General features: G+C 42.0%; 1 protein-coding gene across 5 annotated transcripts in view; it reads right to left on the reverse strand.

Moving 5' to 3' along the window:
- The window catches only part of HnRNP-K (Heterogeneous nuclear ribonucleoprotein K), a 199976-nt gene that overhangs the window by 63879 nt on the left and 119395 nt on the right, over positions 1 to 16702 (reverse strand). For 4 of the 5 annotated variants that reach the window (XM_076365867.1, XM_076365870.1, XM_076365868.1 and 1 more), the window contains 2 exons: positions 3349 to 3472; positions 2334 to 2444 (listed from right to left, as the gene is read on the reverse strand). In XM_076365867.1, coding sequence (XP_076221982.1) covers positions 2334 to 2444; positions 3349 to 3472 — 235 coding nt within the window. The remainder of the gene's footprint in view (positions 1 to 2333; positions 2445 to 3348; positions 3473 to 16702) is intronic. The other variant, XM_076365871.1, reaches the window with a different exon arrangement.

Here is a 16702-nt window from a genome sequence, read left to right on the forward strand (position 1 = left end):
AACTATAAAATTTGATATTTAATATTATACTTTGTGTAATGCATCAATTTGAGAAATATTGAAATAAAATAGGTTTGTTCCTCAATGTACGTGTGATATCTCTTTGACTTAGTTTCACAAAGTATCGTCTTTATCTCATCAGAAAATGTTAAAACATTTCCAGTGAAAAATTTCCGAGTGCAAATGGTTAATTCATCACAGAACACCGCGATTGGTGAGTCAGTAATGAATAAATAACCAGGACGAACGTTGCGTTAGGTTCTTTAACTAGATTTACGGAACGCGTCGGTTCGACGCATTGAATTTACGTTAATTGGTAAATTGTATGAGTTTCGTAAGCATCGGTTGGTAAATTGTTTGAACTTCGATCGAGATTGTTCGGTAAATTGTTTGAGTTTTAAACATCATATGATAGTTTATTGGAATTTTATGGAGCTTATTTGATGAATGTTTACACTGATTTTGACTGGTGCAATTACACGAATGTATATTTTAACCCTTTGCAGTCGAGAGGTGACTCGGTCACCACTTGCTTTGACGCAGTAAAATTACAAAATTTGATATTTAATATTGAACCGTGTATAATGCATCGACGCGTGCAATATAGACAAGCAAAGCTTTGTTTCTCAATTTACTTGTAATCTCTCTTCGAGTTCATTTAAAAAAGTATCTTAAATAACTTCAAATTTTCAACATCTATATGAACGAATACTTGCCTGGAAACAACAAAATAAAGCGAATAACGGACGTCTGTAAACCCAGCGTTCGCACTGCGAACAGTCGACAGCGAGTCAAGCTGTTGGTATTAAAAGCGAAATTTTCGGGAAATTTGATCGTTGCATAGGACAAAAATAAACAGAAAACCGAGAATTTTATTCTCCTCGCTCGTTCGGCGAATGAAGAACGAGTGAGACGATTCTCAGAGGTTCTCTTTGCGCGATACAGAGAGATCACCGGGCGAGTGACAACAGCATCAAACGTGCCACTGTCTCGTTCTAAATTTACCGAGACGATTCACGCAGAAATTTACCTATGAAAACATAAATTTGCATAAACTTCCGCGATTTGCGGGCGCAGCCGTTGCACGCAATGCGAGCAGCTGCTGTACGTTTCTAGGAGTGTCCCCGCGGTGATTTGGCGCGACGCGGCGCATTAGCGTCGTCGTATCGAGGCTCGCAATCAAAATTCTTTAGCTGCGTCAACGGATACGCGTAACGATACGGTTGAGAGGAGTTTAAGGGGCAACCCGATGCACGCCGACGCGTCGAACGTGACGATCTCGCCGGCGGTGCTGCCGCGGCTATCGATTACCGATATATTATCGGTATCTTATTCATAGTTAACGATATATCGTTAAAACGTCGTTAACAAATCCGCACGGTAGATAAATTTTGAATCATTTCAATCGCCGGCTCTTGTGATTAACTCTTTGCACTCGAAGCTTTTTCTCGTTGACAGCAACTGGATGTAATTTTAATAGAGAAACCAAATTAACATATAAGTAAATGATACAGTTACGAGAAGAAAAGTTATAGATGTATTTTACTGTCTTTTATCGATTATAAATATTATATATTTTAAAATTCTACAGTTTGTAATAACAAATTTTAAATGACTCTGCTCCGGAGTGCAAAGTGTCAATGCATTTTATTTTCATCGCTTCCATTCGTTTCAACGATATCTTAACACTAGAACTACCGTAAAGTCAGAATGACTGGTTCCGATTTTTTGTTCAGCAATTATTGATATCTTCGAAGCATTGAATATTTGACATGATTTTGAATATAGTTTCATTTCAGTACTATAATGAATGTCTGAAGAAACTGAAAATCTAAATAATAATAATAATATGCTCGGTAGTTCTAGTGCTAAAGGAAATTTGATGCATTCCAAATATTTCACTATATCAATCCCTAACTATGCTATGTTCTCCGAATGTTTTCTAACACTAGAACTACGTAGCAGTCAAAATTTCGATTGTTTAGTTTCACAATTATTGATATCTTAAAAGCATCGAATATTCGAAATGATCTCGAAAATAGCTTCGACGTGAATACTACAAAGAATGTCTGAAGAAACCGAAAATAATCTATCGTTACAATTTTCATACGAATTGCATATTAATCGTATCAAATCGTAGTTCTAGTGTTAACGATATGCATCGAAACATCGATACCCGAACTTCACTGACGTATCGAAATATTGACGAAACGTCGACACCTTCGTTGCACCGAAATGTCAATAACGTTCCGATAGAATCGGTATTTATCGCCAACCGAATCGTCAGTCGCACCTGTATCGAGCGGGTTACACGGATAGGAAAAATGACTCACCTCTCGGAGCTCCTTGATCTTTAGCCCCCCTTTGCCGATGATGCATCCGGCCTGGCTCTGATGCACCAGCATGCGCACATCGATCTCATCGCTGCCATGTCGGGACCCATTCTGGAAATTATTTTCGAACCGTTAGCGCGTCGTCGCATGGCCGGCTTAAGGCTGTTTTCATCGATGCCTCTACCGCTATTCTTGTATCCTTCGTGTCGCAGGCAATTCGACCGGTCGAGTGTTTCGCAAAGGAGCATGCACCGGGGGACACGTCAGACGATTCGTCTCGACAGAGCTTTGCGAAACACTCGGAGAATCGAAGATTCTACTCGATCGTTACCTACAGTGGCGAGATACTTGGAGTCATTTCGTCGGACGGTTCAGTGGGAGTCAATTTTCTACTGATGGTCGAAAGTATGGGACTGTTGTGTCTCTAATGGTGGACACGCTTTATTGGCTTGTCAACGTACACTTTGCTTGCGCCATTTTCTTTGGAAGTACTATTCTCAGATTAAGATACTTCGAATGGTTTATGATTGACCTGTAGTATGCTTTCAATCTTTACAAGATTAACAGTGGAAAGGATAATTTCGAAGCCAATTACGCCTGATTTCCGGCACTTGAATTTCATCGAATTTCCACAGGTTATCTCCTTATCTCTAGTTAATTGAGGTTTAGGTTTCTAATCAATAGTTAATTGATTAGATGTTTCTACTTTCGACCAGTAACAGTGTAATTCACATTCACGTTCAAGTAAAGATTTTTCCACCCGAAGACCACGTGGGAAACAATGTGAAATTAAGACATCAATAGCATTGACTCTCAAACATGATCGCCACGCTCTACCGCTAGCTACTTCACTATATCAAGATATCAAGAGAAAAAGAAACACAGGCAGTCGTGTCTAAGTGGCAATCAAAGTGAAAGAATTGAAAAAAGAAAAAAAAAGAATTAACAAACCAAAGAGGTTATGAACGAATATATAAAGAGTCTAACGAAGTAAGAAACATGTGAAAAGTCTCACGATTGAGTCATTTCTTTTCCCGTGTGATCCTCTTCTGGTAGCAACACTCACCTCCTCGAGATTAGGTACGACCTCGTTCAACACCTGAAGAACGGTGGTCAGATCCGAGCTGATGGTAAGCACCCTAGAATCAGAAAGACTCCAACAATTACTCAGGTCCCCGATGATACCGCGATTACTTGCTACAGCTTGCTCTTTCGTGTCTTTTCTCTTTTCCCTTTTCAGTTTTCCCCCGTTCTTTCCCGCGAATTCCACGGAGTCCTCTTCCTCGCGGAGAATCAACCGCGAAATCTCGTTTGCCTGGCTCCTGTATGACGCGAGTCCCAAATCTGCTCCATTTACAGAATCGACTAACCAATTTCTCACTTTCAAACTAATCTTCAAATTAATCCTCCAATTTAGAATTCCTTCATCCGATCAACCGAATTCGAAGAAATTTGCCTCAGAAGTCAAGAATCTACATTTTCATTCGATGTAATTCAAATTTTAATCATTCGAACTAGAATAAAACAATCGTCTTCGGCACCTGCAAGTGTCAAAAGCGGCGATTGCATTATTAACCAGAAGTTTAATGATAAAGACACTCGAAATATTTCAAACGAAAACGTACATTGTTTAACTTCCGAGTTCGTTTGAATTTCGAATGGGAACGACTTCGAATTTTCCTCGAGCGAGACGAAGGTTGACCGCAGCTCGAGTTTCTGTTTCACGAACGATCGGCCGCTTCTCGCCTCCGTAGAGCTCCGGGTTCGAGCGGAACGTGGACCGAGGCACGACGGGAAAGAGCCAGGGGAAACTTCCCGGGGTGCCTCCGAAGATAAACACGGAACTTTCGACGCGGCGCTGGTCACGAATCAACTCGGAGGTGGTCCACCTCCGTCTGCGACTCGGTTCTTTTTTTATTTCGTACTTCCCGGGAACGCGTCGAGTTTCCGGGTGACCGATACCGAGAGCCGTCGCCGGCGACAGCTCGATTTTATCGTCTCCGGCCGGTTTCTTTTATGATCTCGAAACACACCGCGGAGAATGGAACTTGCAACGCCAAGAGAGATTGTACTGCACTTTTAACATTTTAAAAGAATCCTGTCGAAAATCTCCGGGAGATTAAAGTTATCTCTTCAACCAGGCTAACTATTCGCCACAGTTTGTATTCCCTTAATCCTATTAGCGGCGCTTAATTAAATTACCTTCGTTTATTAGTTTTTCATTATCTTTAGCGGAGGATACGAGAGAAGCTTTCTGTATCCACTAGGTGGCAATTATTAAAAATACTTAAGATTCCCAGAGCGGGAGTGCTTCTAACGAATTGCTCGATGACTCTCATGTCTTTGTAATTAGTATTCTACATTTAATACTGATTTTAGTAACCTCAGATCAGATACGTGAATTTGTAGAAATTTATCTCTTTGACGTTGCAAGTTGTCAATGCTAGAACAATTGACTCAAATTGACCTTTTCCAATTTTTCTATTATTTACAATTCAGTTTAACCCTTTGCACTCGAAAACTTTTCACTAGAAACATTCTTATGAGACGTAGATGACATTTGAAACGAATTAATGAGAAAACACGTGAATTAAGAAACAGCTATTTTATAGAAATATTTCACATACTGATTATATGAAACTTAATATAAAACATTGTAATTTTGTGATATCGAATCAAACGGTGACTGAAGGTCACTTCTCGAGTGCAAAGGGTTAACCCCTTGCCTTATTTCTTTCGCAACTGTGTTCGATGAAGATTATAGTTAACCCTTTGCACAAGTTTTTTGCTAGAAATATTCGCTCTTTGATAAAATATAGACGATGTTGCGACTAATGTAAATAGTTTAGTCGATAAATTAAGGGACAAAGTAATTTACTTTGATACTTCACATAATTATGCGTTATACAAAGTTTAAACATGAAACTTTATAAATTTACTGTATCAAACCAAGTGGTGACTGAGGGTCACGTCTCGAGTGCAAAGGGTTAAATCAATTTCTCCGAGAAGCATCTCTTATAAAACCAGAATGAGATAAAAATCAGGTAAAAATTGAATAGAATCAATTATATAATTGAAATTCAGGAATAAATAACTTCCGATCCATCCGATAATTCTATCGTTAAGTAATTTACTTCAATATTTCACATAATTACGTATTATACAAATTTTAAACATGAAACTTTATAACTTTACTGTATCAAACCAAGTGCAAAGGGTTAAATCAATTTCTCCGATAGTATCTCGAGAAGCATCCCTTATAAAACCAGAATAAGATAATCAGGTAAAAATTGAATAGAACTATATAAAGTAATTCAGGAATAAGTACTTCCCGATCGATCCGATAATTCAATCGTTAGAAAAGATCAATTCGAATACCACAACCGTATACCAGCGACAACGAGGAGGTAACGAGAAGCCGCCGAAAGTATCTCCAGGATTATCGTACCAGGCTCCGTGTTTCGCGGATTATTCCCCACTCGAAAGGGGGGGAGAGCATCGAGAACGGTAGGGTTGCTGTAACCGTAACTGTATATTCACTGATCGCGATTCAATTAATCACGATGACGTCCGCGGTTCAAGAGCGCTCGAGCGGAACAGGATCAAGCTTCCACTTTCCTGCTCCCACTCGGTCCGGTATAAATTCCCGGGCAAGTTTTTCAACTTCGAAACCGTCCACGGTTTATCAGCGGAATCCGCGGCCCGTTCGAATCGAGCGCTCTTTCGCCTGATCCTCGTTCGAAAACAATCGCGTTCTCTTGATCCTCTTAGCCGAGACCGGAGCTAGGATCACTTTCGTAACCCGATTCTGGGCCCCGCGAACGGCCGGCCGGCCGGCACTTCCGGCTGCAGCGTGGTTATTGTTAACGTTAACCCTCAATTGACAGGGCGGCCGACAGGAGCACACAGGTTAAGACAATGCCCCAGACGAAAGGAAATAGAGGAAACGGTTAACCCTTAGAGTTCGGACCTTCCGGGGACACCAGAGGCGGGTCAAGATGGTTAGATTCCTTTGTCGGTGATCTTGGAATATTGTTCAACACGTTGACGCACGGTTTGTGAAACATCTGCACCTCTGGAATACTATTTTTCTTTGGAAATATATTAACCCTTAGCGCTCCAGATGATTTTGCAATCTGTCAGCAACTGCAATTTTTAAAGTACTAGCGAAATTGAGGAATGCAACGTTTCTTCGATCTTTTATTTTTCTTAGCGCAAAATTTGGATGTGTGAAAAATTTAACCCTTCGCACTCGAGAGGTGACTCTCAGTCACTTGATTTGATTTGCAAAATTATAAAGTCTTATATATAATATTAAGCTATACAATAATCCTTGTTATTATATAATAATCATTATATTATATAGCTTAATATAATGAAATTAATAATTATAATATGATATATTATAAAGTCTTATACATAATATTAAGCTTTGCACGATGCATCAATATATGGAATATTAAAATAAAATAACTTTCCTTCTTTATATATGTCTTCTCATTAATTAGTTTCAAAGGACGTCTGTATCTCATCAGAGAATATTAACCATTTCCAGTAAAAAACTTTCGAGTGCAAAGGGTTAATAATTGCAGGGTAGTTCCTTTAACATTCATTGAAATATTTAATATTATAACTGGTGCATTGGAGCCTACAGAGTTCAAAGGGTTAAAGTTTCGTTGCTTCGATGAAGATTTCAATTTTAGAGAAATGTCTGATTTTGAATAATCTTTCCAGTAGAAACCTCGGTGAACACATCATTTAATTCTCAGTTTATTTATCGAGTTGAGGTTACAGGAGAATTATCGTAATCTGCGTCGACGTGTTAAAATAATATTTTCCACTTTTCACGTTAGTGCGATTGAGAATGAAAACAGAAGCATCGTCCTCGAGGATCGAGTGAAAAACCAGCCGTCTCCGGTGTCCGAAGGTTAATGGTGTATCCACTGTCTACCCGAAACCTCGTGTGATCAACGTTTCCACAGTGTGCAGCGGCTTTCTCAAGTACGACCCATGGTACACAGAAAGCTGGACCGCGCCGGGAACAATAAGTCGAATTTATTGTTCGCCGGGCTATCCGTTCATTGTTCCGTTGTTTGTCGAGCGGCGGCGAGTTAGCGCTGGGCTCGACGGAAAAGACAGTCGCGTGTTTGGTTAGACGGGACGTCCCGCGGACGTCGCATCGCAGCCAATCACGGGACAACTCGGTTCACCCCTACCAATTGAGGGTTAACCCTAGAAGTCCTGAGGGGGAGGTTCGTCGGACTCGAAAAGGTATTACTTCTCTTGCGGCGAAACTTCTGAAACTATTGTTTAACCATAGCCAATCGTCATCTGGTGATTTCTATTCTATCACTTCTTAATTCTTGCGCCTTGTTTGTAACAAAAATATTATTTCACCCTTTGCACTCCAGAGGCGCCAAGTCGCCAAATGATTTCACACAGGACTGTAAACTTTGATATTTAACACTAGGTTTACGGAACGTGAGAAATTGACGCATACTGGATTTTAGAAATATTATTTTGTAAATGTTTACGCGATCACACTGACACGTACCCCAATTACCTACTGTCAAATCTCCAGTTTCCATCTAAATAAACGAGCATCGATTCTTTTAGGAATAATAGAATGAAGTACAATAAATCTAAACCTAGTGTTAATATTCAACTTTGTATAAATCAATGTACGAAATATTGAAGATAGTTCTCTTCCTCGATGATGTGAGATTTCTTAATTCAATCTAAAATATCGTCTGTCTCAAAAAATACTGAGTACTTCCGGTGACTTCTGGAGTGCAAAGGGTTAACCATGATACTCGATTAATAACTGAAAACAAAAGTATACATCTGCTTCGAACTCTGCTATAGAAACAAGTACATCAATTTACTACCAGCACTATATGTTCACATACATTCTCCCATTAAACATTTAATTGGTTATTGGTTAGACAAGTTACGTCAAGCCATTCTCTGCCAGTACCGAATAATTCCTTCGTATTTCCAAATTCCAACTGCTCCACATCGAAGCACATTTAAATTCGTGCTGGCGACGCGACCTCGCCGAACATCGGTACTATTAGCAGCGAATGGATCAACTGTACAAAGCGAACAAACATTTCCCACATAAACACGAAACAAGTAAAAATCCCGCGCTCCCCGTACAGCACACGGAACGTAATTCTTTATTCAGAATTTTCCCCGCAAAGAGAAAGTAGCCGGCGTTCAATGTCCGAGGGTTGTACGAGCCACCCCTCAACAGTTGCGGGGTTAATCACGGGTTCCTCGTTTCGTCACGCGACCATCGGCGGGCCTTGCCCGATGACGCGGCCCCGCTTCGGGTAACAGTTTTGTTAGTCGGCGCTCTTCTAAAACCGTGAAAGCGGCCATCACCAACTAAAGACCTCCCCTATTCTCCCCCAGTTGTTCGACGAGCGACAGAGACACACGCACACACAGGCGGACACGCGCGCGCGAGCGCGAGCGCACAAGCTGAAACGAAACGAAGATGCTCCTCGATTTGTTTGAGGCTGTCACGCCGAGAAATGCTGCGATAAGCGTTCCGAGTTTCCGGATGAAAGCTGTGTCCGTTACGAATGATTCCTCTACGTTTCTCTAGCATTGCTGGCATCATTAGTTTGAGGTTCGACCGGTTGGTCACCTTGCTCAGCGTTGTAGATCGATGATTAGCAAGTTTTTGTTCCATTTTCATTATTTAATGGTAAAAATTGTAACAAAATTCGGAGACATTTTCGGCATAGTGATCCATGGCTGAGAATTTTTTGAGCTTTTTTGTTGTAAATTCTTTGCGGACGAATGTCGGCATTTTGTTGATAAGGAGAGTGCAAGGTCACCGATTTCGTTGAAACTTTGCGTATTGGTAGATTTGGTTCTCTCGTTGCATATTGGTAGAATTGTATTCTGTACAGAATATTACCCTCGCGCCATTATTCAATTTGGTGATTATTCTGATTAATTACTTATTGACGTGATAAATTTTTAGTAACGAATATCTAAAAAATTGACGTGATAAATTTTTAGTAACGAATATCTAAAAAATTGACGTGATAAATTTTTAGTAACGAATATCTAAAAAATTGACGTGATAAATTTTTAGTAACGAATATCTAAAAAACTATTGAGTATCTGCCCTTATAATGGTATATATCCACAAACAGGAGAACCAAAACTACCAATATGCAAAGTTTCAACGAAATCGGTGACTCGAAGACCTTGCACTCTGCTTGTGCGATGAAATGTTCAGATTTGGAAGAGTAAGTCGTGGAAAGTGACCGAATTAGTCGAACAGTAAGAGATCAGCACGTAGTTTCCTTTCTATTAATTAAGCAATTGATATGTAATTTAGCTTCATGTTGAAGGTTTTGCATGTTTCAAAGAATCTTCTTAATTGATTAGCTGATCAGCATACGTTTAACCTTTTAGCTACTACACGCTACAACAATGACTTTCGCGAATATATTTTTGAACGGATTCTTTCTGTCACCGATAGCTGTGCAATAGTCTAATCTAACGTAACTGCACAGTGGAAGATCCTATCAGTCTCAAATTGCAGTGCTACATTTATGATAAACTATCGAAGGCTAGTCCCGTAGCTAAAAGGTTAAATAGGAAACACTGAGTTTAGCTACCCGGTATCGATGAATCCTCAAATCCCTGATGATGCCAGCTGCAATGCTAACGAAACGTCGGGAAATCATTCCTAATGGACATAGCTTTCATCCGTAAACTTTGAACAGTTATCGAAGATGCTTCTCGCGTGCTCGCCGGAAGGGAAGGAACGGTCGAAAGTCATCGCCTCGAGAACGAAGCTGACCGGTTCGTGTTCTTTTCGTGTGCGTTCCCGCGGAATTTGCGATACAAAAAAGAAAACAGACGGAAGAAGAGAGACAAACAAAAAACGGAAAGAGGAAAACAAACAAATGTGTATAGATCGTATTGGGCGGACCGAGCGTGTGGGACGCGCGTTCGACGATTGTGGCGCGTCGTCGATCGCTGCTTGGAAAATCGTGGACACGATCCTCTTTCTCTCTCTATCTCTCTTGGCGAGGATTCGCTGAGATCCTCGTGTAACTGAGGCGGAAAGGGAAAGTACCTTGCTCGTTTCTGGGTCGGTGCGATCTGTAGTGATGCTATTTGAAAAATGTTTCGAGGCAATTATGTTTTGGAGAGTATTTGACGTCACTTGTAATAGAATTCGATAATTTCTAACACTAGAACTACCGTGGCAGTCAAAATGACTGGTTTCAGTTTTTGTTTCGCAATTATTGATATCTTCGGAGCATTGAATCTTCGAAATGATTTTGAAAATAGTTTCATTTGAGTGCCACAATGAATATCTGAGGAAATGGAGAATTATCTGTTGTTACAATTTTTATGGGAATTGAAAATTAATCGTATTAAATACTCGGTAGTTCTAGTGTTAGAGGAAATTTGATGCATTCTAAATATTTCACTATGTCAATCTCTAACTATCCTATGTTCTCCGAATGTTTTCTAACACTAGAACTACAGTACCACTCAAAATGACTGGTTTCAGTTTTTGTTTCGCAATTATTGATATCTTCGAAGCATTGAATATTCGAAATGATTTTTAAAATAAATAGTTTAGATCATTAACTCACTCGGATCACGGAAGACTCTATACTTCAATACTAAGTCATTCGAAAGTCCGAGAATATCGAATCGTACTCCAAGCAATTCAAATTTTCCAGTATATTCGAAACAATTCAAAGCCTCGGCAAAACATCACTAGTGATCGCCGATGAACGCGATCACCGAACGAAGAATTGGACCCTCGATCCACGAACGCGACCGATCTTTTCATCATTCTGTTCTTTTCTCTTCTTTCTTGTCTCGTTGATCGCAGAGGGAAATCGCCGATCAGAGATCGCGGAGACTGGTGGTCGCGGAACGTCCCGGCGCGATCGAACGACCGAATTATCCCGGAATCACCGTAAATTTCAAACACGATACGCGTAAGTTCTCGCGCGGGAACATCCCCTTGAATTCTCGGGGAACGCTCGCGAATAGAAATCGCATTAAGGCCGGCTCCGAGGACTTTTATAGTCGGCCGATAAAAAAATTTACCGCCCCGGGCACGCGATGTCCCGGCACGAAGATAAATTTCTTGTTAGCATCCCGCGTGTGTCTCCCGGCCGGACGGGGGGCTGGAGCCACCCCTGCGACTCGTCGGAAAGGGGTGACTCCTAATTGCTTCGAGATCGAATTAACGTCTGAAAAAAATTAGCAACGAGGAGTCGGTCACCGCGCGCGACTTCCACCAGTCTCGCGGGTAAGCTCTTTGAGCTCCGTGCGGAGGCAACCCCGTCTGGGGGGGTTGGAAAGCTCGATCCCGTGGTCCGTCACGTTCATCGACTCGGAGAGAAAAACGCGAGCAGAGAGTGGCGTGCGGCGCTCGGATCCTTTCGCTGCTGAGCACATCCATCGGCTCGGACAAACGCGACTCGATTTAAGCGGAGAACTTCTGATGCTTAGCGAAAATTAAATAGAGGCTTTTTCGAGAGCAATTCGTCTACGATTGTATGAATAAATTATTGACCTTTCGGTTCTTGATACTAAGCTGTTGTTTGTAGTATTGCTCTTTCAAGAATAGAAAATTGCGAAACAGGAAATGTGATTCGGAGCAGATCTATGTTCTGATTGACTGGAAACGCTTTGAATTTCTACTAATCTAATTAATTGCTACTGCACTAATGAAAATCTTGAAGATCTCAATGACTAATATGAAAGAAACCTTCTTGTCACAGCGCAGAAACGAAAGGACCGAGCATCACGCCGGTTATACCCGCGCGCGTATCGCGAAGCAGGACGGTAATGACTTTCGACTCGCGGTGACTATTCGTTAATCGCATCACGGCAGCTCTCTGCCAGGATGGTCGGTGGTGACAGAGCCGTACCTAGAAAGTAAGCGTGATAATATTCGAGACGTTAAGCGTGGAATCGGCGGCTGCCTCGTTCCACGGATTAGCATCCGTGTTAACCACAACAAAATTAAAGAGACAGAAAACAGAGACTGTGAAACAGAGAGAGAAAGAAAGAGAGAGAGAGAGGTAGAGGAGAAAGAGAGGCAGGAAAAAGAGAAACAGACAGACAGACAAATAGATAGGCAGACAGAAAACACAACGGTGTACATATCCCCGACACAGAACAAGTGAAGTGTGTGTGTGTGTACGTGTGTACGTGGTTTCACCGCGAGTGTGTGTCGGGAGTGTGTTCGACGAGACGATCGCGAGAAACGAAAAACAGAGGCGGACAGACAGACAAGTAGACAGACAGACAGACAGACAGATAGACGGACAGACAGATAGACGGACGGACAGACAGACAGAGAGGAGAAATTCGCTTGATAGAAGGGGTAAGAAAACAATGGTGAATGGAGGAGCACTGGGTGAAACGTATGTGTCCGGTGTATCGAATCACCGTCCGCGCTCGTTCAATGAAATCATGAACGGGAACGGCTCGCAGACGGAATACAGGATGACTCTGCGTGTCCTCGCGGCTGTATCGATCAAGGAAACTGCGAGGCTTCTCTCTGATCCTCTAGAATTCTTTTCGCGACGCGCTAATAACGACTTCGATGACTAGACTGCGGATGTTCCTACGAACGACGGTTTTTATGAACTTATGGAAGTCGATGCGGGATAAAAAGCTGTTTACACGATTAAACGGCTGACATTAACGCTTTGCGGATCGAGCTGACTACAGGCGACATCTCGTTGACTCGTTGATCTAGGAAAACGAGTTGGATGGTTCGTAACACTAGAACTATCGTAACAAAATGACTGATTTCGTATGTTTCATTTCGCAATTATTGACACTAGGTTTACGGGCATTTATTGTACTTCATTCTATTATTCCTAAAGGAATTGATGCTCGTTTATTTAGATTGTGGAAACTGGAGATTCGATAGTAGGTGATTGGGGTACGTGTCGGTGTGATATCAATCAAAATCGGCGTAAACATTTACAGAATAATATTTCTAAAATCCAATATGCTTCAATTTGACGCGTTCCGTAAACCTAGTGTTGAAAGCACAGAATATTCGAAATGATTTTGAAAATAGTGTCACTTGAGTGCTAACGAGTGTCCGAAGAAACCGAGAATAATATTGTTAGAATTTTTATAGAGATATCAGTCGTATTGAATGTTCGGTAGTTTTAGCGTTGACTATCCTCATACTTGTTTCTCTATCGTGTCAGGTCATCTCATAATATTGCTTCTCAGGGTTCCAAACAATTGATACTTACGTTCGTCTTTAACCTCGTAAACTCTTTCTCATTCCTCGATTAAATTGCTATTGCCTACTACTTTCGCTATTTTCTATTACTTATGGGATAACCTGATATTCAGTGTAAACCTATAAACATCCGCCGTCTACCGATGCCATCGCGTTAACCTACGCACCTCTGCAACAAAAAATGGTTGAGAACAAAGGTTTCAAGGCGAACTGAAAAAGAAGGTTAAGGGCAGCGAAAGGCTCCGCGAACATCCGACGAAACTCGACCGATCTTTCAGCTGTTCCGTGCGCTCGCTGCGAGACCGCGGCCCGGCCGAGACGCGTTCCGTTGCGTCGAGTTTCACGGGGAAAACCAACACCTCGGAACGGTTTCCCGAGGCCGGGGCAAAAAGCGTCCCGGCGCGAAACACGAGAAACGACGCGCTCGACCTTCCGCTCGTGTTCGCGCGAGTCCTCGAAGTGTCGTCGCTTCTTTCTCGCGGAATTAGAGGAGCAAAGAAAAGCCGGGAGCAGAGTTTCCAAGAGAAATAGGTTTCCCCGGTTAACGTCGGGAAAGCGGCGACCGTTGAAACTTTCCCGAACGCGCGGAGGGACGCCGGTGAAACTGGGAGACCGATCGCGTCGGAGGTTTCTCGGCTGTTCCGTGATCGAGACGGAAAGGAAACGCATCGATCCCCCGACTCAGCGATTCTCAAACTAGGTACCCCGTGGAGTTCCGTGGAAAGATTGCTCTGGGTCACGTGTATGCTGTGAAATCTGATGATCTGTGGAGCTTCGTGGGAATTATGTTTCAAAAGATAATTACGATGGAAAATGGTTTTTGCTAATATTACTATAAAAAGCGTTTCGGATGTTTTATTTCTCGTATTGTATGCAATGTGCGCAAGTTTTCCAAAAATAAAAAGTCCGTCTACTGATCTATCGATTGTTAATCAATCTTGAGTAACGAAATTCTATCAATTTTTGCAGTTCTGTAGCTTTAATTTCGATGGTTTCTCCAAATTTCTAATGCATATGACGTGCAATTATCGCAATACAAATATTCAATTAATAATATATAAATAATAGTGTAATTTATTGCTTTTATAGCTTTTGTTTTACTTTGTTTCTATCGCTATACTATGACTAAAGCTTCGTGTACTTGTTTAAGGTGGTCTCCTTATTAAAGTACGCTATTTACAAACACATGCTCCAGGGGATACAACAGCACAAAAGATTGAGAATTACTGCCCTAAGTGGTCGGACGGTCTCGGGAACTTCCATGGAACTTTCCCTCTTCTTCCAGGTGTTCCCGGGGACACTTCGCCCGAAGGTCATCCCGCCTGCCGGCGCTCGGATCCGGTTCAAATTCGGACGGGAGCAATCTCCGGTCTGGCTCCATCCGTCATAATCATTCTCTGGGAACTCCCGCGGGACCCAGCCGCGCGCTCCTGTTCCGAGCGCGGAACCATTCGATGCTCTCAATCCGCGTGCAATCCCTTCGCGGGGATTCCGGGAAGGAACGGTGAAAGAGCCGGCGAGGAGAGCGCGGTCCTATTCGCAGCGTTGGTGAAAGCTTCGGTGTGCTATCTCTTCGCGACAAAATCGTGGAGGATGGAATTTGATCGGACGAAAACTGTCTCTTTCTTGGAAATAGGAAGTTTATCTCTGAAGTTGCCGACTTTCGAGTGAGCACTTGTCGCGCGATTTGAAAGTGGAATGATAAGGAATTGAATGTTTAAAAATGTTGAACGTTAACGTTGTTGAGTAATATTCAAATGAAATTTAGGTGAAGCTTTGAATATCTTTTAGTCGGAGATATTATTGAAGAAAATGCAAGTGTCATAGAAATGTATCTTTTGATCTACAATTTTCTAACACTTGTATTTTTCACGAAACTTCGATAACCAAGGAAGGCACAACGAAAATTACTATCTATAATATGATCTTTACACTGAAAACATGAGCCAGTCGGCGAGTTATTCATTTCGAACAATGGTTAGTGCAAAGCAAATGTTACAGGTATATCGGTAGGCAGATCTTTCAACCGGCGATTTGCAACTGAAATTCCAATTACCAAGAAAGAGACACGGAAAGTGACAATCTGCACGAGGATCTCTATACAGTCTATCATTTTGTCGCGGAGCGTAGACAGGGACAGAAGAGAGTAGTAGCGATCTGGGTGAAGGATAAAGTGAAGCAGAGAGAGAGAGAGAGAGAGAGAGAGAAAGACAAGACACGTCGGGGTAGAGTGATCTCCGATCGAAAGGGGGATAGACGGAGCCGCGGAGAGCGAAAGGACACGCGACCACGTGACGGCGAGGCAGGTGTAGTCACGATAGTCGAGGATATCGCGCGTGTTCCTTGGCGAAAAGCTCGCGATACACGGCTAGCTCGGGCTCTCCCGCGATGAATCATCGCGCGAGAACGTCGGCGAGGACACGTACAGGGTTGAGAGAGGTTTTGTGAGAGACGAACGCGCGCGAACAAAGACACAGGCGTTTAAAGACAAGGCAGAGACAGGCAAAGACAGGTACAAAAAAGGAAGAAAAAGAAAGAGAACGGTGAACGTGAGACAGAGTAGAGAGAAAGAGAAGTATGTATATGTATAGAGAGAAAGAGATAAGAAATAGATACATCGAGAGAGAAATAGAGAGACAGTAATAGAAAGAATGTAGAGAAAGTGGTAGATTAAAGGGGGAAGATGTAGAGAGAGAGAAAGTGAGAGAAAGAGAGAGAAAGAGAGAGAGAGAGAAGAGAGAGAGAAAAAGAGAGATAGTGAGAGAAAGAGAGAGATAGTGAGAGAGAAGAAAGAGATAGTGAGAGAGAAGAGAGAGAGGCTGAGAGAGAGAGAAAAAGAGAGAGAAAATGAGAGAAAATGAGAGAAAGAGAGAGAGAGAGAAAAAGAGAGAGAAAGTGAGAGAAACAGACAGAGAGTGAGAAGAGAGAGAAAAAGAGAGAGAGAAATAGAGAGAAAGTGAGAGAAAGAGAGCGAGAAAAAGAGAGAGAAAGAGAGAGAGAGTAGTGTGTGAGAGAAAAAAGAAAAAAAGAGGACGCTATCGTTCGGTTAAAAAATAAAAAAAGACGGCACAGCGATCCGTATTATATCGGCGCCTTT

The sequence above is a fragment of the Nomia melanderi genome, chromosome 3 (assembly GCF_051020985.1).
Source record: "Nomia melanderi isolate GNS246 chromosome 3, iyNomMela1, whole genome shotgun sequence".
In the NCBI taxonomy this organism is placed as follows: Eukaryota; Metazoa; Arthropoda; class Insecta; order Hymenoptera; family Halictidae; genus Nomia; species Nomia melanderi.